Genomic DNA, 27,960 nt, shown 5'->3' with positions numbered 1-27,960 from the left:
GTATAATTAATTCTTTCTCCTGTACCACTAGAACATTACTAATAATTGCATTGCATATTTACTTTTCTGCAAAGTTTACTCGGTGAATGATCTTATGTTTATCTTCGGCGATTTCATTTATTATTGCCATATGAAAAAACAAAATGATAATAATAAAATGCGGGCCATATTATATTAATATTGTACTATATCTTTTAATAAAAAATAAATAATCCATTTTCTCAAATTTTATTTTAAATCAGTCACATTTTACACTAGGACTGCTTAATCTACCACTGCTGAACATTTTCGTTACAAATGGTAACTTCTAATTAACATGTACAATTCAGTTTTGGTTATTTTACAGAAAAGGAAAGAAACAAGTAAATATAACAATAATATAATAAAATCTCAAGTCTAATAACAAAATTACATAACATAAACAAGTAATTAATTTAGTTGTGACGATATTAATTCCGATCTATACTTTCATAACTTATTCTCTTTTAACCAGTTAACTACAAGAGCTAAATGCTTTTGCTTCCATTTGATTCTAACTTTCATTTGATCTACAGAACTTTGTAATATGCTTGCTACCGATTTCAGATCGGTTTGATGGAGCATGTAGAATGTAGTTAAATCCTCTAGGTCTATTTCAGTCGCTAGTTGCGATACGAAGTCTTGAAATATCGTGCTGAAGACCGGAAAAATGTCTTCGTATGTTTCGAAGATGCGATTCCAATTTAGTCGCAAGAATTGGAAACCTATTCTAACTCCAACAGGGTGATTAATCGATTTCCAAACATTTTGGACATTTTCTAAAGTCATGTTGCCGTCGAGTGAATATTCCAAGTATCTGTTTATTAACCAGGGATCGTAAGTACAGCCCAAGCTCATGTACGCGGTTTCTAAATCGGTAGGGGATATCGATGGAGATTTGGTCCTCTTCCATAGGAAATCCCATTCCTCTGGACCTCCCGAATTGATCGCTGAACATTGGACAATATATCGATAATCAACGTTGATTCTAAAAAATAAGTTGTTTTAGGTTATATAATTAAAAGTGATCTAAGGAAAACTATTATTCTTAAAATTAACAATAAATGTTGGTTCAGTTCACCAGGTAAATATAGTAATGAAACAACAATTAAAGATTTATATACCAGTGTTAGGATGCACCAATATTTTAGTTATTTATTGTTTAAGTTTTAATCTTTTTCTTAGTTAAATACTTCGTTTTGTACGTTGAATTGTGTATGTCATGTAGACAGTTTTGGAGACAACTTTATTATCCCATTCACACAGACTTTTTATTAAGCAAACCCTCAAGATAATGGAAGTGCAGACTCCAAGAGCTGAATGAAGTATATTGCCATTTTAACCCGATTGAAAATCCGCGATTGTGACGATAATTAGACAAGCATCGATAAATGCGTTGTAAATTTTAGAAACATGAAGTCCTAGGAATTTACTGGGTTGTTGCTTCTCTAGAAATTATAAAAATAAACAGACTGCAGAAAGGAGCTGAGGCAGAAGCACCATGCCTAAATGGAATGTGCTCATCAAATGGAGAGAGTTTCCAGTCTAGCTGTGTCCAAGCATCGCTATTGAAAGAAAACACGCACCCAGTAGTAAGCCAGAAGATTCTCGTCATCAACGGTTACAAGAAAGCGTACGATCTGCACTAAAAGGAAGCGTACAGTGTACCATTTGTGTTTGCGATAGATACTAGTCAGTGTAGATTGTGGTGATTGTTCAACTCACAAGTTGAATCTACAATCCACAATCCTTATATTCTGCATATAACGTTATCAATTTAATATAAATAATTTAAGTTATTTTATATTATACTCAACTTTATGTTATCTTCTAACTAAACGAATTACTTTTTGCAGATTAATTTGCGCAAAAACAAGAAAAGTAAACTTGTATTTTTTTAAACAACTTGTATCCTCTGCTACGTTTCAACAACCAGTTTAAGTCGTGTCTTTCTGTGGGGAAATTAGTTTTTCAGTTTAAAAACCTAATATTAAATCTCCTCAGCTTTTAGCTTTAATTCAGTGTCTATTGTTTTAACAGAGACTGAAGAGTCTTTATATTCTTTTAATAATCGTTGATCAATAATGCTATGACTTCCAACGATTTTTTCGTTGCTATACCTAAATTTAATTTTCAATTGTAAAAAGATACTGTAACACTTCAACTTTGAATAACTTATAACAGATGATAAAAAATTAAATCCGCCAAAATTCAATAAATTGAAGTGTCCGACATGTACTAAGAAATAATTGCATTTATTTTTTTTTGATAGAGGTCATTCACACACAACATAATGATTTTGCGTAATTACTGATTTGTTAAAATATATTCTAATATAAAACTACTTTTAAAAAACTCTATGCTTTTCCCTAGATCTCACTTTTCAGTCTTACATATTTGTTTCATCAGGATTGGAGGTACCCATCCATTCACCATACATAGTTCTAGCCCACTGACTACATTTCCAGTATCGCAGTCGACAAGCAGATGTAACGATCAATAAACGAAGCAGTTTCTCATTTTGCGTATCTGCTGTTCGCTCGATTGTACCCATTTCATCAAATATAGGCCTCACCAGCTTCAGTATAAAGTCGTCATATAATCCAGAATATTCATAATTGCTTATTATAACTCTAAATATAATTTCAATATTTATTTTTATATAAAATACAAGTATTTTTAAAACAAAACCTGAGTTCTTCCATGTTCCTCAGGGCGGCATACCAAGGGACGTAATTAATTTCTGTTATAGTTAGATACTTCACCAGATCAAACGCTATCGTGTAGTTAATCAAGCCAGTCTTAGCCAATTGAAAGGCATCATCAATTAGATGCCCTCTGTTGGAGACTGGAACCCTATTAGGATTCCTTCGTAGCTGCTGACTGAGGAGATTCCAATTGTATTCATCATAATTTACTCTAAAGAATCCTGTAAAATAAGTTGTACAATGGTAACTGACTGATGCTTATTGAATTACCATTCTCATCGATGTTTACTAAAATCCAGGAATCGTTCTGTAAGTCGCTCTCCATGTCAATTTGTACTTCTTTAACATTTTCCAACCATATACTATGTACGCTCTTGTTGCTTTTCGTTATATACGTCACAGGTACATACCAGAGGTTGGTCGAAGTAGTGTTTAAGTCTTCAGTCATTTTTGTTTGGTTAATTGTAATGAATCCTAAAATTTGAGTATTTAAAAATAAAGAGAAATTTATTGACTTAAATTGAGGGTATTAACGCTATATATAACAATGAAAATTAAAAATAGTGCAGGAATTTCTAGTACGTTAGATACATCACTCAATATTTTCGTATTTTATTTAAAACAATGCAACTTTAAAACTATATTTCTGCAACTATTTCGTTAAATGATGCAAATTTAAAACTGGTTAGGCGTATCCCATATCAAACACATCATTTTTATTCATCTTGCATCAAAGTATCTTTGATAGATTCAAATCAAAAAATCTTTTTATTTAAAATTGTTATATATAATGAAAAGTAATTTTCATATTACGGTAAAAGATAGGAGGGCAAAAATACCGCTACCATTTTGATTGCGCGCCCTCTTGGTTAGGTGACGTTTAGTTCAGTTTCAATTTAACCGTTGTGTTACGTAGACGTCCAAATTTTATTATGGATAAATATACGACACAAGATCGAGCAGAAATAGTGACAATATTTATTGAAAATAATCGTTCCATTATTGCCACTAAACGGGACTTGCCTCAATAGTAGCGGGACTTTTGCTGCACGTTGTCTTAGGAGAATATAAAACATTACAACTAAATTAATTAAAATTAATTGAAAAGAATGCAGTAATACTATATATGGTCGAGAAACAAAATAATATGAACACCATGCAATATAGCTCATGTATATATTACTAAGTTAAACGTTTTATAAATTATATTTCAGTATATTATACGCTTTATTCTGGGAAAGTTAAAACAAGCAAACAGTAATATGTGTGATTTCTCAAACTTTTTAAGACGTTCCACTTTTCGTTGGGAACTATTCAGACATTCTGTAAACCTATTCGTCAAAGAATTGCAGCTCTTTTAAAAGCAAATAGTGGCCCCCAACATCTTATAAGTCAATATTGTGCATATACCAGGTGTTCATATCATTTTGTCCATTTCCTATATGAGGAACCGCAAAAATGTCAAGTGTAAGTGAACATTATTTTACATTTATATAAAAAACGATGCTTATTTTAGGATGTTAACGAATTAAGTTGGTTTGTTAAGTTTAATGTTAATTAATCTGGTAATTTTTAGTTTAAACCTGTGGAATAATTTCGGGATACTGTTATAACGGGATAGCCACTTTGAGTAGTCCATGAGTTCATTAACGCTTTTATCGTAACGTTTTCTGGTATAATGCTCTCATTATGGGCTCTGATGGTGAACAAACCCCAGAGATCGTCTTGATTGGTTGATTTATATGAGCTATATAAAGAAAAATCATTAAGAAATCTATATATTTTCGTCGTGTTTATCTCACAATTTTTTCAGATAATTATGAAGAGTTTTCCGGAAAACTTCACGCGTCAAAGTGGAATTTAGCATTTTTAATATACTGCTTCCTTTGGATGTGACTATAATATCAAAAATTTGCTCGATTTGTGCGGTATTGCTTATCTTCGTTTCGATACTGTGGGTTGATTTTAAACTGTCGTAGTACAAGGTCTTGTAGGAATTCCTCAATTGAAGACTACTATACGCATGCCATCTCGGTCTTAACTACAAGTATTCATTAATTGGTAAAATGTGAAGGCGTTGATCGTGTCTCTTACACTGCCAAGTGTTACTTCTGCCATGAAAGTCCCAAAGCCTTCGTTCAACCATAGATCTGACCACCACTCCACCGACACCAGGTTTCCGAACCATTGGTGAGCAATCTCGTGGGCAATTTTGGCAAACACCAGGCTCTTGGTTTTGATGCTCCGAGAGGATGGATCAAAGAGAAGAGTAGATTTTCTGAAAAAGAAGACGCATTATATGTGTTGAAAGCAAATTAATATTTTAATCAGTGTTATCAATTGGTGAAAATGTAAACAACAGTTAAACTATCAACCAAAGTGTGTTTGGCATTTACACAATAGCCGAAATGTGTTTGATATTTTCGTTATTTACAGCAAATAACAGATTTCTACTTAGTACGAGTATTATTCAGTTAAACAGTATATAAAGATACTAATCATGAAACATTCAAAATAACTTTTTCAACATTTATTATTTTCCTTTTTTGATTTGACAAATTTTATCGCCGAAGCCCATAAAACACTTTTAGAAACTTATAGTGATGCTGCTTCGATATTTATGATTTTAGTAATTTAAAAGTGATTATTTTAATGTCAATGCCAAATAATGGGCAGGATAATAAAAACACTTCAAAAACAATTATTTGTTATTATGCCAAATTATAGAAAATAATCAAAGAATTACACAGTTACTGTGTATATTTGGTTACTAGAGGCCAAACGATAGAATGTGGTAATATGATATGCTCATTGCATATCAGGTATAACATAACACTTTTCTATGGCTGCAAAAAATGGGAATAACTGTTATAATTGTAAAATATTCACGTAACACGCATAAGTGAAAAATATATTCGAAAAAGTATTCATGTCATATTGGTCAGGATTTTGAACTAAAATTAATTCATTTTTTTATAACATAGGTATTATATAAAAGTGTGTGTGTAATTTATTACCAAAGATTCATGTTGTAACGCTAGTAAAACTTTGAAATCTACTTACAAGTAGTAATTGTATTGCTAAATCAAACCTAATATTATAAGGCCACCCTTTTTTAATGAGATTTTTCTGTTTTATTTCGACTAGATAATAAATATAAAATTTTATTTCTATATACATTGAGATTAAAAAACATTTCTAAATATTGCCAGGGTGACTAAATAGTTGTAATTATGTCTTCACTGATATGATTTTTTCATTCCCGAAAAAAACACATTATTATCGTATATCCAATAAATGGCTAAAAATCAACCAATATTCGTCTTTTTGAGAAAACAGCTTTATGTTATCAGAGCTCGTATTTCAGTATATCTTTTAAATTCACAAAATAGCATGTAAAAACTATAAATAATCTACCTAAATTGAATTAAACCCCAATTTTCCATAGCATCCATGCCGAAACTGGGTATTGCCACCAAGTCCAGCTTTGGTAGCGGATATTTGATTCCGAAATAATTTTCGAAATAAGGTAATATTTCTTGTGCAGCTTCTAACGCATACTGAGCTTTAGGTAGGTCGTCCTTTGGTGCCCACACTTTGAATACTGTTCCGGTACTAGAGTTGGCTGATAGTGATTCGAAATCGCTTATTGTGAAGGCAACTAAGTACGTGGACATTGGAGGTGATGGTTCGAAATGGTCCCATACCCAACCAGTCTCATTCCTGAAAAATATATTAGCAATCATATTATTAAGTTTTTGAGGTTTATTTTGGTATTTTTGTTTAATGATTTAACTTTTTAACATTATTTATTGATATAATTAACGTACATAGGTTCGATTTCTTTTAAAGGCATATTAGAAAGAGCAGTCATATTTGTTTGTCGAGCTATACTGATTTCGAAGGAAGCCTTGAAGGAAGGTTCGTCAAAACAAGGGAATACAGTCCTAGCATATACTGATGCAAATTGGGTCGTAGCCAACCACCTGAAAAAAAATAAGGATAAATCGTCAGAACAACATTTTAATATGATCATTGTTACTTGACATTTCCAGAAAGGTCCGTGTAACTGGTTCGGTATAAACCAACAAGATTATTGGTGATGTTTCCAGAAAACTTAACATCGACTGTATATGTTTCATCTTTAACCAGAGCTTGCTCCAGTTTTATTATCAACTTAAAGTTCATTTTATCTTTGCTTATTTCGGCGATTGGTAAACTTAGAAGTTCAGAAGTAATAATAATCTGGAATAAATATATTCAAATGTATTATTATATAGCATTTGTTGTTTAAAAAGTTCGCGCATATGAAATGGAAATAATGGATTATTGTTGTAGTTCATTATATTCTTCCGCGACCTTCAGTACTTATTCCAATGATCACTCAATTTGTAGGTGCGAAAGCTGAAGAGGCACTTCGTTTAATAAAAAGCCCTTTGCACAAAATATTTATTTAGACATGAGAAGCACCGACAAACTTACAGTTTGTCTCTAGAGTGACTTAAAATTAGATACTTATCTAGAAAGATCCATTGGCATTTACTTAGGCTCTAACAAAATAAAATAAAATAAAATTTAGCAGTACTTTCAGTATTTTTACCATTTAATACACTACACAAGATCACATAGTTTTAATCTATTGAGGCTGCCACCAGTTCAGTGTTATACAAGAGTTAAGAGGAGCACTATGCTGTGTACGTGGGACTTGAGTCTTTCCTCAAGTCTTGTTCAGAATCTCTCAATTTCCTGTATGACAGCTCGAATTCGAAACCCTTGTGTATAGTTCTTATAACATCTGAATCTATCCAGAATACTGCTTAGGACTTTATTATGAAATACTTGTATTATCATAATATTGCCTCTTGCATAACTGAATTCGGTAGGTCCATATTCCAATTCTATAGGCTTTATTGCTTATTTAAATAGCAACAAATTAATATGTACAGATAATAATCAACACTAGATAATAATTTTTTGTAATCATCATTCGAGTTCAAGTTCAAATTTAAGTTTTGCATCAAGATTCATCTCAAGTTACTTACCATTGTGAATGTGTTGGATAATAATAGTATTCATAGTTATTATTATTTAAACAGTTAAGCTGTATGTGAATTCATTTTACATGATTTCTGATGGGTCTTTCTCTCGTATACTTTTATTCTCCATGTTTTGGTCCATTTATTTTCGTTAGTACTTGAGTGTTGTACAATAACAAGAATCGCAATGTCGTCAGCAAATCTAGCCATAGTAATATTTTACTAGTCCATGGGAATAAAAAAATATATAACTTTTAAATACGTTTGGAAATCATACTCAAATGTGATCGTCTATTGTTACTGAATAAGGCATATGTTTGGGTCTTGAAGTTTTTATGTTTAAAAATTAATATTAGATTATTATGGAGTTTTTAACTCTTATATTAATAAAGAAGTTGGAACTTATTAAACCACAATGTTATTATAAATTCTTAACTTTACCACATCAATTATTAAATAATTTTCTGTGTATTTCCAATTAAAGTAGACATTAATTAAAAATAAAATTGTTATTTAAACAAAAAAAATTGTTATTAAATTGTTATATTTTGAAGATGTTATATTGTTATATTATTATATTTGAATACTTACCTTCCTGGGTGTTGTATCTGGAATTAATTCCATTGTGGTGAACTCTGGATCCATTGTTGTAGTTTCAACGTCTTCATAACTTACTTCGGAATTCTCAATAGCTCTTTTCGATACATTTTTGATAGTTTCTTCAATTATTTCGTGCTGTTTGACGGTAACGACTTTAATATCTGACTCAGAAATGTTAAGCTCATCATCCCAATTCAGAACAATTTTATCGGTGGGTGAAGTACAATTAATCTGTGAAAAATAACCAATTTATATTAATTTCAATAAATTGGCGAATGCGCTTCGTACCAATATTTTTACTTGTCCGGTAAATGTAAAGTTATTAGGCGAAGGTTCGTCCAATATTGGATGCAATTTAAGACGATAATGTATAGGATGAAGATCCGTAGGTAATCTAAGGTCTTCCTTTGGTGTTTGCTCATTGATTGTCTCGTTCAGTAACTGTTCTAAGTCATTATTGACTTCTTTTTGTAGCTTAAAAAGAAAATTATTAATAATAAAAATATAAATTGTTATTATATTAAACTGTATGATATTTTGGAAATGTGCGAATAATATTTTTAAAATCACGACATAAATATTATAAAGAGTTTCAAATAATTTGTTATTGTAAGTAATCCAATATTTTATGTTGAAAATTATTTTTCTTTGCTGAAGAAAATTTCTATATTTCCATAAAATTTCAATCACAAGTAATAAAAGCAACAGTTCTGATTCTGGTCGCAAACTACTATTTTTCCGCTTGTTATTTTCCTTTATTACCACTGGTTACTTAGTTCAAAATATTATGTGCTTGCATATATCATCAAATATATCTTTTGGTTTTAACATTTCTCTGCAAAAAAATAACAGTTTCCCATTAAGAATCATGTAGTTTTTCATGATATACAGACATTAATCGTGGAACGTTCAAATTGCATTTTTGGAATTCTTTACTTTTGTTATTTAATTTTGAGAAATCTGCTGCTGATGCCAATTAAACACATTCAGAGACTTATGGTAATGCTGCTCCATTATATTCAAATTGTTGGTTTCGATCTCAATGTCTTAGAAGTGATGATTTTGATGTCAGTGATAAAGAACGGCCTGGAGGAGAAATCAATCCCACCACTAGCTCGTAAAGAGGTTTTAAGCAGTTCAGCGTTTATTAATCAACTGTTCCTAGACTTTTACATGCGATGAGAAAGATCCAAAACGAGATAAAATAGTTAGCATACGGACTGATTAAAAATACCACTTTGAACTCTTTTAATATCGTGATTTCACTGCTTTCGTTTTACAAATGAATGGTTTTCTGTAGTTTATTGTGATTGGTAATGAAAAGTGGGCCTTCTACAATCTCAAGTACAAAAGTTATGGGTTATGTCGAAGCAGAATATTCATGGATATAACATCTTAATGTATCTACATAATTAGTGTGTATTAATCGAACCCGAGATCTCCGTTTGGCAGTTGAACGCTTTAACCATTACACCATACAAGCAGTTGTCTGCAATATTTCTACGGGGTCTTATATCTTATAGTTAGCGCTTAAAAAGCAAATTGAATGGCTTTTGCATTGAACGACTTTCGGCCTTCCGTCACATCAGCTCAGCAATAACATTATACCCAAATATCTGATTATTTTAGATAAAAATATGTGAAAACGAGCGTTTCCCTCGATTTCCCCTCTTTCCCCAAATGGATCCTGATTCGGATCCAATAGGACTACCACGGAAATGCACTCTTTCGAATAAAAAAAGAATTTTGAAAATCGGCCAACAACTGATGGAGAAATCTACGAAAACACATTTAAAAAAATACAGCTGAACATAGAACCCCCTCCTTTTTCGAAGTTAGTTAAAAATGAGTATATTATCTTAAGATAACTCATGCATTTAAACTTAAGGATAACTGACTCTGAAAATAGCCGCATTAAAAAAAAAGTTTAATCATAATGGTCTTCGTTCAGGAGTAGTACACAGTTTCCCAAAAAAGTCTGTCCTCCAAATTTACTATTATAACTTATTCTAATTGAATTATTCATAATAATTAATTGATTTATTGCCATCTTACTATTAATACTATTGGCCAATAATTGTGTTTTAAAGGCATTTTTAATTTAATACTTTATTTTGATTCACTTTATTTAACTTTATTCACTTAATCTTTGACGAACACTATCCTTTTTTATATACTTTTTTAAACGACCTTTAGACCCAGCGAGATTCGATCCTAGTACGTTATTTTGGCATCTCATATGTTGGAACAAATAGTAATTAGAAGTAGCAAGGTCTGGATAATACTCATTTTAATATTTGATATTTTATATCTTTTAATGTTTTTATTGGTTTTGAAACAGCGTTGTCATGTTGAAGAATAACATTGTTGTGTCTTTGCTCTAATTCTGGCCGTTCTTCGCGCAGTGTTCAGCTCAAACGTACCAATTATAGCCGATAGTGGTCTTCATTGATGGTTCTATTAGGTTTAAGTAGCTCATATTATAACATACCAATCTGAACCTAATAAATACAGAGACATAGCTTAGAACCATAGATATACGGATTTGCCTTTGATATCGATGTTGATTAACGACCAGATGTTTTCCATTTTTTGTTTGGATTATCGCAATGGATTCCCTTTTCACCACTAGTACGATGAAAACACATAGTATGATGATTCATCACTAGTATGATGATTTTGCCTTTGGAGCAGCATTTCACATATAATGTCTCTGGGTCTCATGCGGCACAACATATCGAAGCTTTTGGGTCATTCCGATGCTCTGCAATTGTCAAAATCATCATTTTAAAGACGTCGAGATCAGTACACACGTATTGACATCGATGGAGTATGGTTGCCATAAGCTTCACACAGCAATGAAAGACCTTCAGCTATCTTTTTCTTCAAATTGAAGTAAAAGAGTAAAACTTTACGCAAGTGCAATTTGCTTGCTACAAATTCAGATATTTTCAAGGCAGTGAAACGAACATTTGAACCTCGACAAAATACATACTGAAAAGTGGAGCCTATTAGTGAGGCTTCAACATAAAGTTACCCGAATCGATTTAGTACACAAAAACATTTGTTGTAAATTCTTTAAAATTAATTTATAAGTCAAAATATGAATCATATTTTTCATTAAAAAATCTACCTTATTATTTACGGTTTTTCACTCTGAAATTAAGCTATAGTAAAATTACTTATTATACACAATGGATCACTATGTCATCAATTCCACAGTTAAAAAAAAAACAATATCTAAAATTAGCGTGTTAGAGTAAAAAAGGAAGTTTGGCTAATTGAATACAGCCATGAACTGAACCATACTAGAAACATTTGATAAACAGCAAAGGCTATGTCAAAAAAAAATCGATTCGCGCTAACGAGCATCATATTATCATAACCGGCACGAATTTATAATTATGGCCGATTTTTTATCATAGCGAAACAAGCACAAATCGCGGCCAACTGCGTTACGACCTAAAAATCGTCCTCGCCAAAAACCACTATTAAAATGTTCGGTATAACGAAGATTATCCAATTCTTAATTTCACTATGTAAATTGTTCGATTCCGAAGGTCGTGACATCATCGCCAGCATTGATCATGGTCTCCGATGTCCGGTAAAATGCAATTTCATTTGTTCCGCATGTTTTTTTTAATACTGTTCGTGATAATAGCGTTTCCACTGTCGTAGATGAAGTAAAAATAAATGTTTACATAACGAAGATGCGAACAGTTCATCTGTGACCTCAAAAGTGCTAATTGGTTTAGCACGATGTTGTGGTACTTTTTGTTTGATTTATACATCTGCGTAAATAATCAAAATAATTTTCAATTTTCTCAAAGTTGTAAATGTTATAAATTAGTGGACGGTATTCTAATAATAATGTTGATATAGAGGGTGTCCCAAAATGTAAACCAAACCAAATAATATATTACATCACAAGGGCCGAAAGTTGGAATTTCGGCCCTGCTCGTCATGAGTCCCGGGGCGAAGCCGAGCAGGACCGAGATTTAAAATTTTGGCCCGTGTGGTCTATACGATTTCTTTTTCATAGCCGGTCGAAAGTACGTTATAAATTTAACTTTAAATTTTGATGAGCATGTTTTTAATGCCTGCCTCCGACTCAATAGACTTCTTCGGCAACGTAGCTGTATTTATTATCAATCGTGCAAAGTTCTTACTCGTCCATTGATTCATTAGATGATAACGTATTGTTATTTTTTTCTGGATTATTGAATGGAGTGACAACAAAACAACATTGATGATTATTTTTAAGAGTAGAGGTAGCAACGTTAATAACAGGTTTAAACAATTTATTGTAGCGACAGAATAAATAGTCCCTAGTTACGAGTATAAATACGCATAAGAAATTCTTTCCTCCCGCCGTTATAGAGGGCGCGGGTGTACTTCTCACAGGGAGTAAATGTTTAACTTTCTTCTCTGTTATTAGGGACGAAAGTACGTACTTTCAATGCCTGGTGTATGAAAGAAAACAGTTTAAGGTTTTAGGAAAAATTAAACTTATTAAATAAAAAAATGCTGATTGTTTCGAACAAAGTCATTCTAAATAATGAAGCTCATTTTCATATATTTGGCTTCTTTCATTATCGAAACTTCCACATTTGGTATTCAGAGATGAGATATGTGTCCAAAAATAAAGGCAACAATGCAATGTCTTTGTTTCGTGTAAATTTTTGAACTGGAAGCAAGTTCTTTCTACCTTCCCTGCATAATGTTAATGTGGACGACAGGGCTTCAACAATATCATACAGCATATTATTATAAAAAACATTTATTCAATTTCTGCAAATTCCTGGTCATGTCCGTATTTGAAAATGTCGTGTACTGGTGTGGTGTCGATTATCAGAATCAGTTCGTTGATATAACACTCCATGATTTATTTTTACGCGGTTATTTGAAGTCGAAGGCCTATGATAACAAGTCCATCAATACCTATGTATAAAAAAAAGGAGATACAACGCTTCGCTAATAAAATTGAGGTATATTTATGCAAAATATATAACCATAGATAGTTTGTCCATAATAACAGTGAATTCACGCCATCAATATATATAATTTATTGCCTATAGGAGTTTATAAATTCGTTTTCAGATCAGACAATATTTCCTTACTGTGTCACTAAAATATCTCAAAAGATTTAAAACAATATAATTTTGGATTAACCAATCATATGAAGCGATGGACGATTCAAGATCACCTTTATGTTAGCTCCAAGACACATCAAATATATACAATTTTAATAGTACGTGAATAAATGAAAAATAAATGAAAAATACTTAAAATTATACCATTTTTAAAAGCATATAAAAAAACTAAAGCCGTTTGTTGGTCATAATATTTATTAATAATTCATTGCAGATATATTATTCTTCATGTTGGAAACAAAAATCGTTTTATTCCTGGTGCAGAGTTAACGTATTCCTCTAAGTCAAAGAGAGATTACCATGGAAGTATGAATCAAAACGTGTTCTTTCCCGTGGTTCGAAAGTCAGCTCTTAAAGAACTTGAAGGAACCATCAGTTATTTTTATGTATAATAGACATGGAGTTAATGGTTCAACGATGTGGGTACTGTCACTGCATATTTAATCCAGCCGAATGGATCTGGTGTGGCAAAACTAATTACAATAGACATACAGGTTGAGAAGGACAGATACTAGCTACACCTTCTCGATAAGAGTCACTCAAAAAGAAACTGATAAATAGTATCTAAAGCTGAGTATATAATTAATATAGGATAACTGTAGAAAATTGTATTGTAGGGTGTGAACGATTTATGTGCATAGAAATGTATGTAATTGTTGAGAATATATATGAACATTGGGTTAAAATGCATGGGGAGAAAAACAATACTAACTCTTTTGCAGATATGACAAATAGATTAAGGAGAATGCAGTGGTTGTGGCTAGATTATCAAGAAAAACGGGACTAATACTTTATCTCATAGTTGTGTTCAATGAAAATATAATAAAACACAACCCTAACCTACACACAATTATGACTGTTAATTGTAGGGTAAGTCCTTGGATAATATATGCATTAGATATATTATCATGTTAAAATAAAGTATATTTGATAACGGTTTTGTTTCATTATTTTATTTGGATTAGAATTTTGTTATACGACAACGCCAAAATAAACTAAAACTCGTTTAACTACGTTTTGACCGTTTAGGAGAAAAGGTGTGTTAAATGTGATAAATGAAGTGAATGGAACTATGGGTGTCATTTTTATAATAATAAGATTGGTTCAGCTGTATTTTCTCTTCAGTTTTTAGTTAAAATGAAGTGGTTTTTGAGAAAAATTAAAATGTTTGTTTTAAACTCTAAACATTTCATAATTGGAAAAGTTATGAAGTAAGATTTAGGGTATTTACCAAGAAAAAAATAACTCATTGAAGAAAGAAGACTGCCAAAGATGTACTGACAATGGTTCCGCAGTTATTCAAAGCATTCCTTGACATAATTTAGTGCAATTCGCTCAAAAGTATCGCAGTATCGCTGTTCGGCAACCAAACATAGATTTAAGTTTCTCAAAGTTTCCTAGCCATGAATTCATTGAGTTAAGAAACATCCATGTTTTGAAAAACACCCCTAGTCTGCGGTCTCTTGGTTAAGCACGAATCACGGAAGCAGTACAGGGCGTAACCATTTCACCGAAGGTAGATTGTATTTACCGAGAATCTGCGCTCTTTGCTCGGGCTTACATTATTGAAATTTAGTGATACCAAAAGAGTTATTCAGAAAGTACAATCGATACTTACATATAAATTTACTCGAAGGCGATCTTTGAGTAAATTACTTGTTTTAAACCTTACATGTTGCATAACTTAAATAACCCTTACCTGATATAATAATAATGAAGAACCCTATCTGATAGGATATTCAAGAAATATTCTACATATTAAATAATGTGTAGTATTTAACAATAACAGTAGATAATACATCATTCCTATTTTCCTTCTACCAATCTAATCCCCCCAAAACAGCTGTTTCACTTCAGTGTTTGGTAAATAACAATAACTTATTACAATCTAATTTGTTCCGGATGTTTTTTAATACTGTTTACCACAATAGCGTTCCCAGTGTTTCAAAAAAATAAATGTTTACATAACGAAGACGAGAACAGTTGAAAAATTGTTTGCCTGTGACCTGTTAATTGGTTTAGCACGATGTGGTACTTTTTATTTGATTAATAAATATTCGTGTATGGTCGAAATAATTATCAAATTGTTTGTAAGTTTTAAGTTTCATAAATTAGTGAATAGTATTCCCCAATGACGTTGTTGACTAAAAAATAGTTTTATTTTAAAGATTTAAATATGTGTCGCCTTTAGAAAATATCTATTATGCAAATTTAATGGTCTATTGTTCCCCTCCAACTATATTGTTACCTCTAAATTATTTGTTACTAAACGATCAATTCAGTAAATTTTGTTTGGCTAAAAATAAAATATCAACAATATCAATTCACTAAAATTCATGAAATTGCCACCAAAGTCATTTTATTTTAATGGAAATTTATGAGAGCATATTCTGGCGATGTAAACCTCCAGAATGGTAAGCCAATAAAATTGGCCAGCTTACAACATAACGCAACATAATTCAACAGTAAAAATGACGGGATTTTTTTATCAGATTGTCACCGATGATAAAAGAATATTTTTTAAAGAATCCCTAAGCGGAGGAAGGATGACAGACAAACTGTAGCCATAAGATCAGGAAACTATAAGAATCAATGGAATATGACTTGTTGAATAATTAGAATATTTAGAAATGAAGCATTTTTGGCGTGTAGAAGTCGAAGGTGGTCACAGTGACAGAGTGGAAGTCAGAATAACTAAAACAAAAACTTCCTATCAACAGTTTCTCGGCATCTTCAAATCACACTGGCCTAACATTATTATACATTACATAAAACCATGGTGATTGAAGTGAATATGAATAAGACAAAGTTCTTTTTCTTCAGGTATTAATTCAAGAATCCATTCTGCAGTGGAAGGTATATAGCTATAGTCGTAGAACAACTGTTGAGGAAAGAAAGAATACAGTAACAACATATTCGAAATATAATTTTAAAATCATGCTCTGTCATATGAAGATTGCAATTGCAACACTATGTATAGCAAATAAATTATAATGGAATAAATTTACACATGTGTACTTTTCTAGAAATATGTTCAATACAATGAATGCAAGAATAAATAATATCGAATACAGAGAAACTACATGCTTACACAATATAAACTCTTTTTTAAGTAAATTAATTGAAACACGGTTTTAAGTTAATATTTGCTAGTTATTTTCTGTAAATTGAATGTGGTTGAATTGCATGCATCGCATGCTCTTGGTGATTATTCAATTTCTGTTATCTCTGTAAAAGATATTTTCCACTCCCTACGGGTTTAAATTAAAAAATGTTTATAATATACTTCTAAATTTAACATTATAACTTTTAAATATTTATTGATCTCATAAAACTATAAAAAAAAGTAAATACGTTGAAAATGACCGTACTACATTTTCTACTACTACGAGAATATAATATCGATGAAATATTGAGCAAAACCTGACAGATCTGCAATGATACTTAAGATATTTCTTCGTTGGGTAACTCATCTGTTTATTTGTTTCCTCTGTGTTAGTCCAGAATTGGTACTCGGTAAGAATGTCTTCTGCATAATAATAAGGTGCCATAATATTTACATAATTTATCATATCTTTCCATTCCCCACGATCCGTAAATTATGTGGACTGTTGAGTTTTTAGAACTAATGTTCGCGAAAACGTCATTGATGTCTGGCACAAAATCATGATTCAACTAATAGTATTTTGCAATTTAATCAAACTATCTTCAATTGTAATAGTTTATAGATCATTTGTTAAGATCATTTTTGAAATAAGCAAGTAGACTTTGGCTGGCTTAACGATGTGGCTACTGATTGTTACGTCTTCTTCCCTAGCATTGCATATTTAATCCAATCGAATCTGATCTGGGGTGTGACAAAAATATTTACAATAGACATGCAGGTCGAGAAGGACATATACAAGCAACAACTCTCCGTATATATGGAAAAAAACACTGTTTACAATAACACTTTTGGTTTGGGTGAATTCGATCAGAGTCACTGAAATAGAAATTGCCAAATAGTATCTAAAGGTGAGTATATAATTAATATAGAATAAATGTAGAAAATCATATTGTAGGGTGTGAAAGATTTATATGCATAAATATGTGTGTAATTGTTGAGTATATAGATGAGCATTTGGTTAAAATGTATGAGGAGAAAAAGACTACGAACTGTTTTGCTGATATGGCAAGCACATTAAGCAAAAGACAGTGATTGAATCTGGATTATCAAGAAAAACGGGCCTTAAACTCAACATCATAGCTGGTTTGAAAAAGTGTTCAATGAAAATATAATAAAATACAACCATAACCTACACACTATTTTGACTGTTAATTTAATGTTAAGTTCTCGGATAATATATGCATTATATGTACTATAATGTTAAAATTAAGTATATTTGACAACATTTTTGTTTCATTATTTTATTTAGAGTTGCTGTTGCAACAATGCGATGTTTTAACCTAATCAATTAGTGAGTTCACCGTTTTATTGAACGGGATTTATTTTTATTGAATGCGACTAATACTGCCCTGGTTGCTTGGAAAATGGTGTGTTAAATGTGATAAGTGAAGTGATTGGAATTATGAGGTTCGTTTATATAAAAATAGGATTGGTGATTGGTAATAGTTATAGATCATTTGTCAAAATTGTTTTTGAAAGAAACAAGTGGACTTTATTTTTAAAATTCTAATTTTACTTTTAAATAAATAATTCTGAACGAATATTAACTACTATTCGTGCAATAATATATATATTGTAAGTAAGTCCAGTAATTTATTCAAAATCATCCATCTCACATATTAACAAATCAGAAACACGTCCGATATTCCATAAAAACAATGAATATAACAATTTTCTAGTTATTATTTTCCCACAATAACAAATTATTAATATAATCACGAAGGTTGTGAAAACCCTATTCAATATACATCATTACGTTACCACGATAACCTTGTTAAATATTATTTTCGCGTTTTTTTAATAAAAAATATGTTTAACACTAATAAAATCTAAAATGTAGCGGGAGGTCCGCTCATTCCATAAAATTGCTTTTAACATGCAAAACCATAATGTTTTACATGAAAACAATAGCATTTTATAATATATCAGTATTTGTTTTATGCAAAACTTTCTTATTTAATTAGCTGAATTATTTCAGATAGATGAATGTTTAGACCTAAAATAATGTAATTTAATTAGGAGTTATGATAATAATAACTTGTTTGAATCACTACTATGAATTATTAATGACAACTAATATGAAACAATAATGAATTTCAATTGATTGATAATAATAACTTTTTGCCAAAAGTGTTTTAATGTATGTTCCTGAAATATAATCAGTTCATTAACAGGGGCACAGAAAAATTCTATAAGGGTACATCAATGACATTCTTCATGACATCTTCAACGGGAACATTAAAGAAATGCAAATACGTCAAGGTTTTTTGAAAAACCCTGTATTGTTTCATATTACAGCGGACCCTGTATAAGATAACAATGTGTTTATGTTAAAATGTCTTATAAATAGACATTAGACTAAAATAGCTGTAATATATTCAGCTGTTTCGCAGGACACTTTCCTCGAGTGATTGTTATTCATATAAACTCCTTTATATAGCTAACCTACCGACATCAAGAGCCATTATGGCAACATATGCTGAAGGCTTTGTCATCTCATGAGGACCCAATATTAGTCACAAGAAACCTCCAACATCATCTGAACAAAATACATTTGTTGTTGAAAATAAGCATTATCTGCAATTGTAGTGTAAAGCATACTGAGAGAGTATCCGTGTACCCGAATGCCAAATAATTTAACTTGCGCGATGTCAGTGAAGTGGGTAAGGTAAAGCTTTTGCTACAATCCGACGAGTTTAATAGGGACCTAGAATAGTTCTTAGAGAAACACAGAAGAGTAATTAAATTATATTCTAATTTATAACATTGTCTAGAAGATCACACACTAGGGACCACATAACATACTTATGCTCACTGAGGAAATTATTGAATGCTAAGAGAATAATAGAAAGAAATTAGATAGAGGAAGAAATAAAAACTCTGTGGGATAGTTGACTACGTCGTCTTGGTTCATAACGGCGTAGACTGTCTACAACGATTGTCTACATCCATATTTTGTCCTTTTACCGATCGTTTTTGATCGCCGACGATGCAATGGGTATCCATCATTTCCCGTTATGGTTTCAGAAATCAGGTCTGTTGGGTATCACTTGGAACACTTGCCGTCAACCATATATGGTGAATTGTAGTTGAAAACTCTGCAAGGTCCATGTATCAGGAGTTTGGAAACTACTGCATGAAATTTTGGGTCAACTATAGGAATATGGGCATGAAATTGTCCTGTATAATATGAAAAAGCAAGAAGTGCTTAAAACCATTTCCGATCCCAGATACTAAAGAGCGTAAAGGATCTGGTGGTGGCACCAATTGTCGCAATTTTACTTTGCCTCCAGCACAAGATAATCCAGTAGATTCACCACTGTATTTTAACGCTTTTCAATATTTACAAATTATTGTCATTTTCCCCAATTGTTACCGATTTGTCGGCACAATAATCTATTGTCACATCACAGTTCAATGCAGCTCGTTCCAGGATCACAGGAGCACTGTGTCTGCGGAATCGCTCAAATTCATTATGTTGTGCTTGCTGTTGTTGTATTTGATGTTCACTAACTTGTTGCATTCTAACCTTATCTACTTCATTATCACTCTCTAAAGAACGTAATTCTGACATAGCACTACGACTATTGTCTTGATCTGTCTTTGGTCGTCAGTGCGGTACACATGACGTAGCTCTTCGCACATTTAATTGATTGCGACGACCTAAGTCAGGTCATCTTCTCCTCGGCATCGTAAATTGTAATTAATCAAAGTGAGAAAAGTTTTCGCACACTTAACAGTAAAGTATCACTATCACAGAAAATCATAAAAAAGAGCACATAATTTGAAATGTCACTATCACAAAGGATCACCGAAGTTGAGAAAGTTCTCGCGCACGTAGATTGTCGGATTCGATCCTCGACATCGAAGAAAAAACAAAATTGTTGTTTTTATTTAATTTCGAGAATTTTTATATTTATTAACCTTTTAAACCTTCCCTGGATTCCACAAATAATTCAAGACCAAAATTATCCAAATCGGTCCAGCCGTTCATTTTTATATATATAGATAAATAAATAGAAGGCAAGAGAAAATAAAACGTTGGGGAAATTTCTAATTCCTCTAATAGGTGAGTTTGAAGTTACATATATTTACTAATATTTATAAAGTTCACTCATTTCGATATTATTGTAAGACTGCCTTCAGATAAGCAAGTTTTAGTGTTAGTTCTGTCTAGAAATCCCAGAAATTATATAGTGGCAGAATTATAGTTTTACTAGAAAAGTGCTAAAGGGCAATCGGTCCAAACGAAACATATATTGTGCCTGGAATAAATTAATATGGAAAAATATTAAACAAAAGGAAATAAATTCATTGGCTCATATAAGGAAGAAAAAACGTCCACATCAGAAACACAGTGTGTGGTCATTACGTCACTTACGTCAACATCTTCCTATATAAGTTACATAAAGTGGCTTATTTAAAATTAAAACAAAGTTAGTTAAACAATATACAATACTGCTATTAATTATCAACAAAAGCTAAAAGCGTTCTATAAAATTATCTCATCCATTAACAATCGGATATACACGAATCTGACTAATATATAGATAACTTCCACTGAATTGAACCTATGGGTATTCCATTCATACCATTACTCTTAACCACATTAACTATTTAATTGGAAACAGTCATGATTTCCTTATCTGTTTACAATTGTTCAACAATAAATATAGAATTGGTCTAAAAATGTATTTTTATTACGAATTATTAAAAAAAACTCAGAAGACATGCATATTTAACGTGTTTCTTAATGTTATTATATACCCATTACCATAAAAACAATGGTTCAACCATAATTTACAGTCACTGATAATTATATCAAGATAATTAGCTACCATAAATATAATGATAGAGTATTTTTAACTGTTGAACTATTGGTTATTTAGTAAACTGAAAATAATAATTTTGAATATAGTTTAATTATGATTTTATGTACTAATAAAATTACCTTTCGTTTTTATTATATTAAATTTTAATAAACTGGTTACACTAATATTATTCTTGGTGCAATTAAGGGGTCTATAAACGGACATAGTGTATTTATTGTGTTTGAACTTACTCTATAGATTGAAATAGTAGCCGAGAAGGATTGAAAAGTGATTTTTCAATTCCGAGTAGTTTGTTTTACATTGAATTGGGCTAGGAAATTAAAAATGAGTATTCTATGGTAGCCCCAAGAAGAAAAGTATTAGGATATGCTGAGTAATTTGTTAGCACCACCCTGATTATATTTTTTTAAAGGTTGTTCTGTGCCTCAGGTAGAATTACAAAGGTGTTGTATACTACGAGATACTATCACCGAGTTATTCGATTACATCTTAAAGTTAATTTTCTACGTGATGAGACCTCATGTTATAAAAATCGTAAAAATATTTCAAAACGCTTGAAAGTGATGGAATGCACGAATTTTAACGGCATATAAACAAATGGAACTAATTTGTGTTCCTGATATGTTACATGAATCATAAATAAATATTTTTATCAGCTGTTTGATTGAAGTAATATAATATATTTCTACTATATATTATATTAAAGTGTTACCAAATAAAGCAAAGGAAATATATATTCCTAATATGGATTTTTATTATAAATTTAATGTGTTTTTTAATTGCTGCAATATATTATTATTACATACGGTATTGTTAGAATATAACTTTTATAAAATGTGTATTCAATATAACAACTTTTCTGTTTTTCATTAGAAGGTTACGGTATTTAAAAAATAAGTAGATATGCCGCTAACTTTCCATTATAAGTGAAAGCCAAAATAGAAAAAAACTATTAAAATTATCTAAAATAACATACTGTTACTGATAATTTTTTTTCAGAAATTAAGATATAGTTGTTAACTTTACAATAACAAGAATTTTTGGTCTATATATTTGTTTCATTCAAATTTATTATAATTGTACTATGCAAAATAAAAATAATATGTAATTAAAAAATAATATATATTTTCTGAATTATTTTCTTTCATTTCAATGAATTGGAAGGTGGTTATTATTGATTATAATTTATTTTTGTTGTAAGTATATCATTATTTTTTTACTGGAACTCCATCATGTTATATAAAATCTAAATTTAAATAATCTCAAATATAACCCAATTTTCTTATCTACGTCTTCACCTACCATTTCTAATTTGGTATTTGGTCCGTAATAGTACATAAGCACAATAACACAACATAGTGATGCCAAAGCAATCACCACAAAGGCTATAGCCTTCTTCGTAGTGACGAAACAACCACCGTTCCGACTATAACGCAAGCCATCGATAGTATCATCTGTCATGAATTCAGTCCTGCTGGAAAACGGTCCAGGATTAGTCTTGGCCATTACGTCGCGCTCGATGATCAAGTCCAGCAAAATAAACACGAAATAATATCACTGCAAAATCACATCATTCGACTGGCTGACGAACGAACACTGGTCAGGAAAAAAGTTTTGGTACTGAATAAGTTCGAGTTTTTTTCTGCTCAGCGGGTTAGTCCTCGGGCGAAAATACATCCGTACCAACTAGATGTGATTTGGGCTATGGTATTAGCTGGGTTTGGCGCGTGATACCACCGCAGGGGAGTTTTTGCACGGGCTCGTTATCGGTAACATTGACGGTCAGGATCGAAAGTGAGCCTTAGCAAAATGGTACAGGTAGTATTCTACCTGCCGGTTATTTATTGAGTTTAAATTTAGAAAGAAAAAAAGTGGCTAATTAAGATGGATAGACTTGACCCAATTAGTGGGCTCAATAAACATAATTTAATATATGATTGAAACTATCGCTTTAAATATTAATTAGTTTTTTATTTAGTTTTACTGTTAAATAAATATTTTTATAAATTTATATATATATATATATATATATATATATATATATATATATATATAATATACTTCTACTATATATTATATTAAAGTGATACCAAATAAAGCAAAGGAAATATATATTCCTAATATGGATTTTTATTATGAATTGAATGAATTTTTTAATTATTACGATATATCGTATAACGACCATTTTGATGTAATGCAGTTCTATATTTGTGTATATTGGCGATGACCAAAAATGACGGGAGCTATATCTACACCCAATAATTCAAATAAAATGAGTGCTGACAGTTTTGTAGGAATCTTGTGGAGAAGATTCTCCATTAATAAGTATTGAATAACATGATGATTAACAGACGAGTGGTTTATTCTCGACAAAAGTTAAATTGTACGAAATCATCAAAGGAGATCGTCATCGAATGCAACAGATTTGTTTGTTCATAGTATAACAACGTTCGGTCATGCGTTATAAAATCTGTAAAAACCTACAATGAAAACAATAAATATCCCACTCTACGTACCGTATTCGCCAGTTATTGATTGTTATTTACTATCCCTATATTTACTATAGATTGTTTCTTTAACAGGGTGAGAATTCAAGAAGGCTTATCCGGTTCATTAATTTCATGTTATTCAATCATTTAACGTGAAAAGCATAAAAGAAGGTAAACGCAGAATAAACAGTATAATGCTATAATCTTTTAGACCTATCTTTATCAACCAAGCTGCAGGAGATTTCGATATTTCGAGATTGTTCTAAAAATCATAGTCCCCTACTATTGTTGATGATATTCATGATATTATTAATATCATAGTAGGCAAAATTTCAACCTTCCCATACAATGTAATATAAAATTAACCCATAAATGTTATTTTAAAAGCATTTTAAAAAGGTATTCTTTTGTAATTAATTAATAATTAATTTAATTATCTGTAAAACTACTCAAATTACGTTACAATATCTAAAACTTATATAATATAATTCTAAAAAACTAATATACGATATATCCTTGACCCTATTCTTTTAAAATTTACTTTTATATATGCGTAGTCCCGTCAAACTCAAGGTGCATATGTAAAAATTAAATATGCAGTAAAAAATAAATCATAATTAGTTATATCACAAGGTTCTTAACACAGGTATCAAAAATGTTTTATTATTTACAATTCATTTATATGAAGACATACTTTTCAGATGATATATCGCTAGTGTTATGTTAATAGTGGCTGTTGAATTCATTAAAATTACTTCATTATTATCGCAACTTCATCTATACATTTATTTTAGATCTATATAGTACTTATGTGGTTATAGAATTCTGGCTAATTATTTTTCAATTATTTCAGAGATAATGAAAAAATTATTAATAAACATTCTATAAATCAATATCATGGTATTTAGTTATGACAATGTCCGGTTTATGTAAACAAGATGTCGATGTGTTCAGTGTGATCATAATGTGATAAGATCTGTTTTTTATACTGCATCATTGAAAACACCGAGCTGAAGCCGAGACGGTTTTTGCAGAACTAGTTATATATAGAAAATAATGTCATTACGTACCTTATTTTAATTTTTTCCATTGATTTAGCTGCGAGCGTTCGTATATGTTATATAACACCGCTGATAGGCCTCAGGAAATTAAAAAACTCCGTTTGCGTAAGGGTGGAAGGTGTGATCACAGAGGCGTCAAGGCATAAGGGTTTGATTTATATTAGAATATGACTGAACGGGTATCGTTTGTAATGTCGGGCTAATAACTCGTCACTACTTTTCGTAAAATTAAAGTTTTTATTTCTAAACCCTGTACGTTACATAATTTATACACTATATATAACATATTGGCGTGGTGAGCTGCCAGTATGCACCAATTCGCCACTAGCTTGTGTTTCTTGTATTAGTTTCCTGAAATAGTTATCAAATTAAATATCTAATAAAACAGTTCGAAATGCACAATTAATAGCTCTTACTCATATATATATAAATACAATGTATCTCATTCAACTTCTAATAGCTGTAGATTTAACAGTCAAAACTTCTTCGCAAACCAAAATATTTTGGGACAACTATTTGCTCATTTGCTAAATGCCTATTATATATTAAAACTAGCTGACCTGGCAGACTCCGTACTGCCTCAATCCATAAATAAAAGAACTAATAATCCGTAAATAATCAGGTCTCTTGGGTATCGCTTGGAACACTTGCCATTAAACATACAGGATAAATTCTAGTTGAAAACTACGCAAGATCCATTTATAATGTAATTGGTAACTACTGCATGCAATCCAACAACAGACTTGGCCATCAATAAACACATATCTCAATATTATGCCTGTCAGATGGCGTATTTTAAACATGTTTACTAAATTGTTGTTCTGATGAGGAAACATTTGTAATTCTTGGACAATGGTTCTTTTCACTGTTGGAGTTTGAGCACAACACTTATCAACTTCCGTATCTGAATTGTCCATAAAATAAATTTGTAAATAGCAGCCAGTAAGTGATAAATTTGTCCTTGTATCTGTAATCTTTAAAGATTTGTCCAATAATTATTTCTGATAAATATTTTAATACAAACTTGAATATTGTAATAAAATGTTTGTAATATTTTCTGGTACATCAATAAGTAACAAAGATATGATGATACATAGTAAATAAGATAAAATGTTATGGTATATACCTTGAATGTGGGCATGAAATTGTCCTGTAAAATATGTATAGCGCCAAATGATGTTATCTGGAAACAGCAGTTATATATCTGAATGTTGGCCAAGAAAAGCTTACAATAATTTCCAATCCCAGATACTAAAGAGCGTAAAGGATCTGGTGCAACATAATCCAGACGATTCACTACTGTATTTTAACGTCCTACAATATTTACAAATTCTTGTCATTTCCCTAATTATTACCGATTTATCGGCACAATAATCTATTGCCGCATCATAGCAGCTCGTTCCAGGATCACATAAGCACTGTGTCTGTGGAATCGCTCAATTTCATTATGTCATGCTCATTGTTGTTGTGTTTTATGTGCACGAACTCGTTGCATTCTAAGCCTATCTACTTCATAGTCACTCTCTAAAGAACGTAATTCTGGCATAGCAATACGACTATTGCCTTGATCTGTCTCTGGTCGTCAGTGCGGTACATATGAGATAGCTCTTCGTACATTTGATTGACTGCGCTGACCTAAGTCAGGTCATCTTGTCCCCGGCATCGTATATTGTAATTAATCAAATTGGAAAAGTTACTAACTTTAATTTTATTTTATTACTTAAATATTTTATACTTTTCAAAATTATGATTGGATCATATAAAACTAACTTTGTTTTACTCGTGTTATTATTAATAAATTGAAATTTGATTTTTTTAATAACCTTCTAGAACGTCAATAATCTGCTCGTGGGCAATAAGTACTATTATATGATTTCAGTTACATAATATAACTATCCTGACATGTAGTAGATCACTTCAGTAAGTCAAGCACTAACACTCCAAATCACTCTCGTTATGAGTTTTATGAGGATATCGCGCTGAATCAGTTTGTTAGACTTCGTAGTATGGGGCATCGGCGATGACTCGCAACACTTTATTCTGGAACCTCTGGAGGATATCTATGTTAGATTTGTTAGTATTTTTGTTTAGATGAAGTTGGAGGTTTCTTGTGGCTGATACTGGATCTTGATGTGATGATAAAACCGCTGTATCGTCAGTATATGTTGCAACAGTAGTGTTTCTTGAGGTCGGTAGGTCAGCTGTATACAATAGATATAAGAATGGGCCAAGAACACTGCCCTGCGGAACGTCCAAATATATTGGGTGTAGGTGTGTCACCCTGTGTGATAATAAAATATTTGTCTGTGAGGTACGATTTCAGAAGTTAAAAGTTCATATGTAGGTAAAAAAATTTTAAATTCTACATGCAGTCCAGTGTGCCACATCTTGTCGAAGGCCTGAGAAATATCGATCAATGCAGCTGAGCAATATTTTGTTTGACTAATCTATGTATTTGTTCTGTTGTTCCGTGTTTATTACGGAAGCCAAATTGATGGTCTGGAATAATAATTCTCTCCTCTGCGATTATGTTGAGTCTCTTAATACATAATTTTTCGAATAGTTTAGAGATCATAGATAACAGGCTTATAGGACGATCAGAGGAGAGAAATTTAATAAATAAAAGTCTTTGACGTTTCCTACCATTAAAATCAATAAATCCTCCAAGACTCTAGCATTTTCTAAATTCAATAAAATCAAATTATTTATTCAGTTGAAATTAAGTTTAGCTTTCAATTTTTATCCTCTATAAATTGCATCCTTTATATTTTCAAACTAAGACACATAAAATATTTATTAGCCTATATACTTTATGAAAATAAACTGTTCTTTTTTCCACCATTTATCCCACACTGAGGCATTTGAAGTATGAGGTATAAATCAAGATTCAGTTAGCT

General features: G+C 31.2%; 2 protein-coding genes across 2 annotated transcripts in view; one reads left to right on the top strand and one right to left on the bottom strand.

Moving 5' to 3' along the window:
* Positions 1-212: 212 nt before the first annotated feature.
* On the bottom strand, positions 213-23,214 carry LOC143195558 (aminopeptidase N). The gene is made up of 13 exons (XM_076402819.1): positions 22,816-23,214; positions 8,651-8,836; positions 8,354-8,593; positions 6,769-6,971; positions 6,557-6,712; positions 6,144-6,449; positions 4,821-5,004; positions 4,529-4,767; positions 4,310-4,473; positions 2,997-3,200; positions 2,710-2,947; positions 2,412-2,651; positions 213-1,006 (listed from the first exon to the last, which is right to left on the bottom strand). Exons 1-13 carry the CDS (start codon positions 23,017-23,019, stop codon positions 469-471), a joined length of 3,102 nt encoding a protein of 1,033 aa, XP_076258934.1. The 5' UTR covers positions 23,020-23,214; the 3' UTR covers positions 213-468.
* Positions 18,070-27,960, top strand: part of LOC143195559 (venom acid phosphatase Acph-1) — a 36,004-nt gene continuing 26,113 nt past the window's right edge. Inside the window, exon 1 of the mRNA XM_076402821.1 lies at positions 18,070-18,088. The gene's annotated coding sequence lies outside the window, so the exon portion shown is untranslated. The remainder of the gene's footprint in view (positions 18,089-27,960) is intronic.

The sequence above is a fragment of the Rhynchophorus ferrugineus genome, unplaced genomic scaffold (genome assembly GCF_030347505.1).
Source record: "Rhynchophorus ferrugineus isolate W39M unplaced genomic scaffold, kcgeb_rfMv2 rfM4, whole genome shotgun sequence".
Taxonomy (NCBI): domain Eukaryota; kingdom Metazoa; phylum Arthropoda; class Insecta; order Coleoptera; family Curculionidae; genus Rhynchophorus; species Rhynchophorus ferrugineus.
Note: the sequence above shows the minus strand (reverse complement) of the source record. Positions and strands in the feature narration are given on the sequence as shown.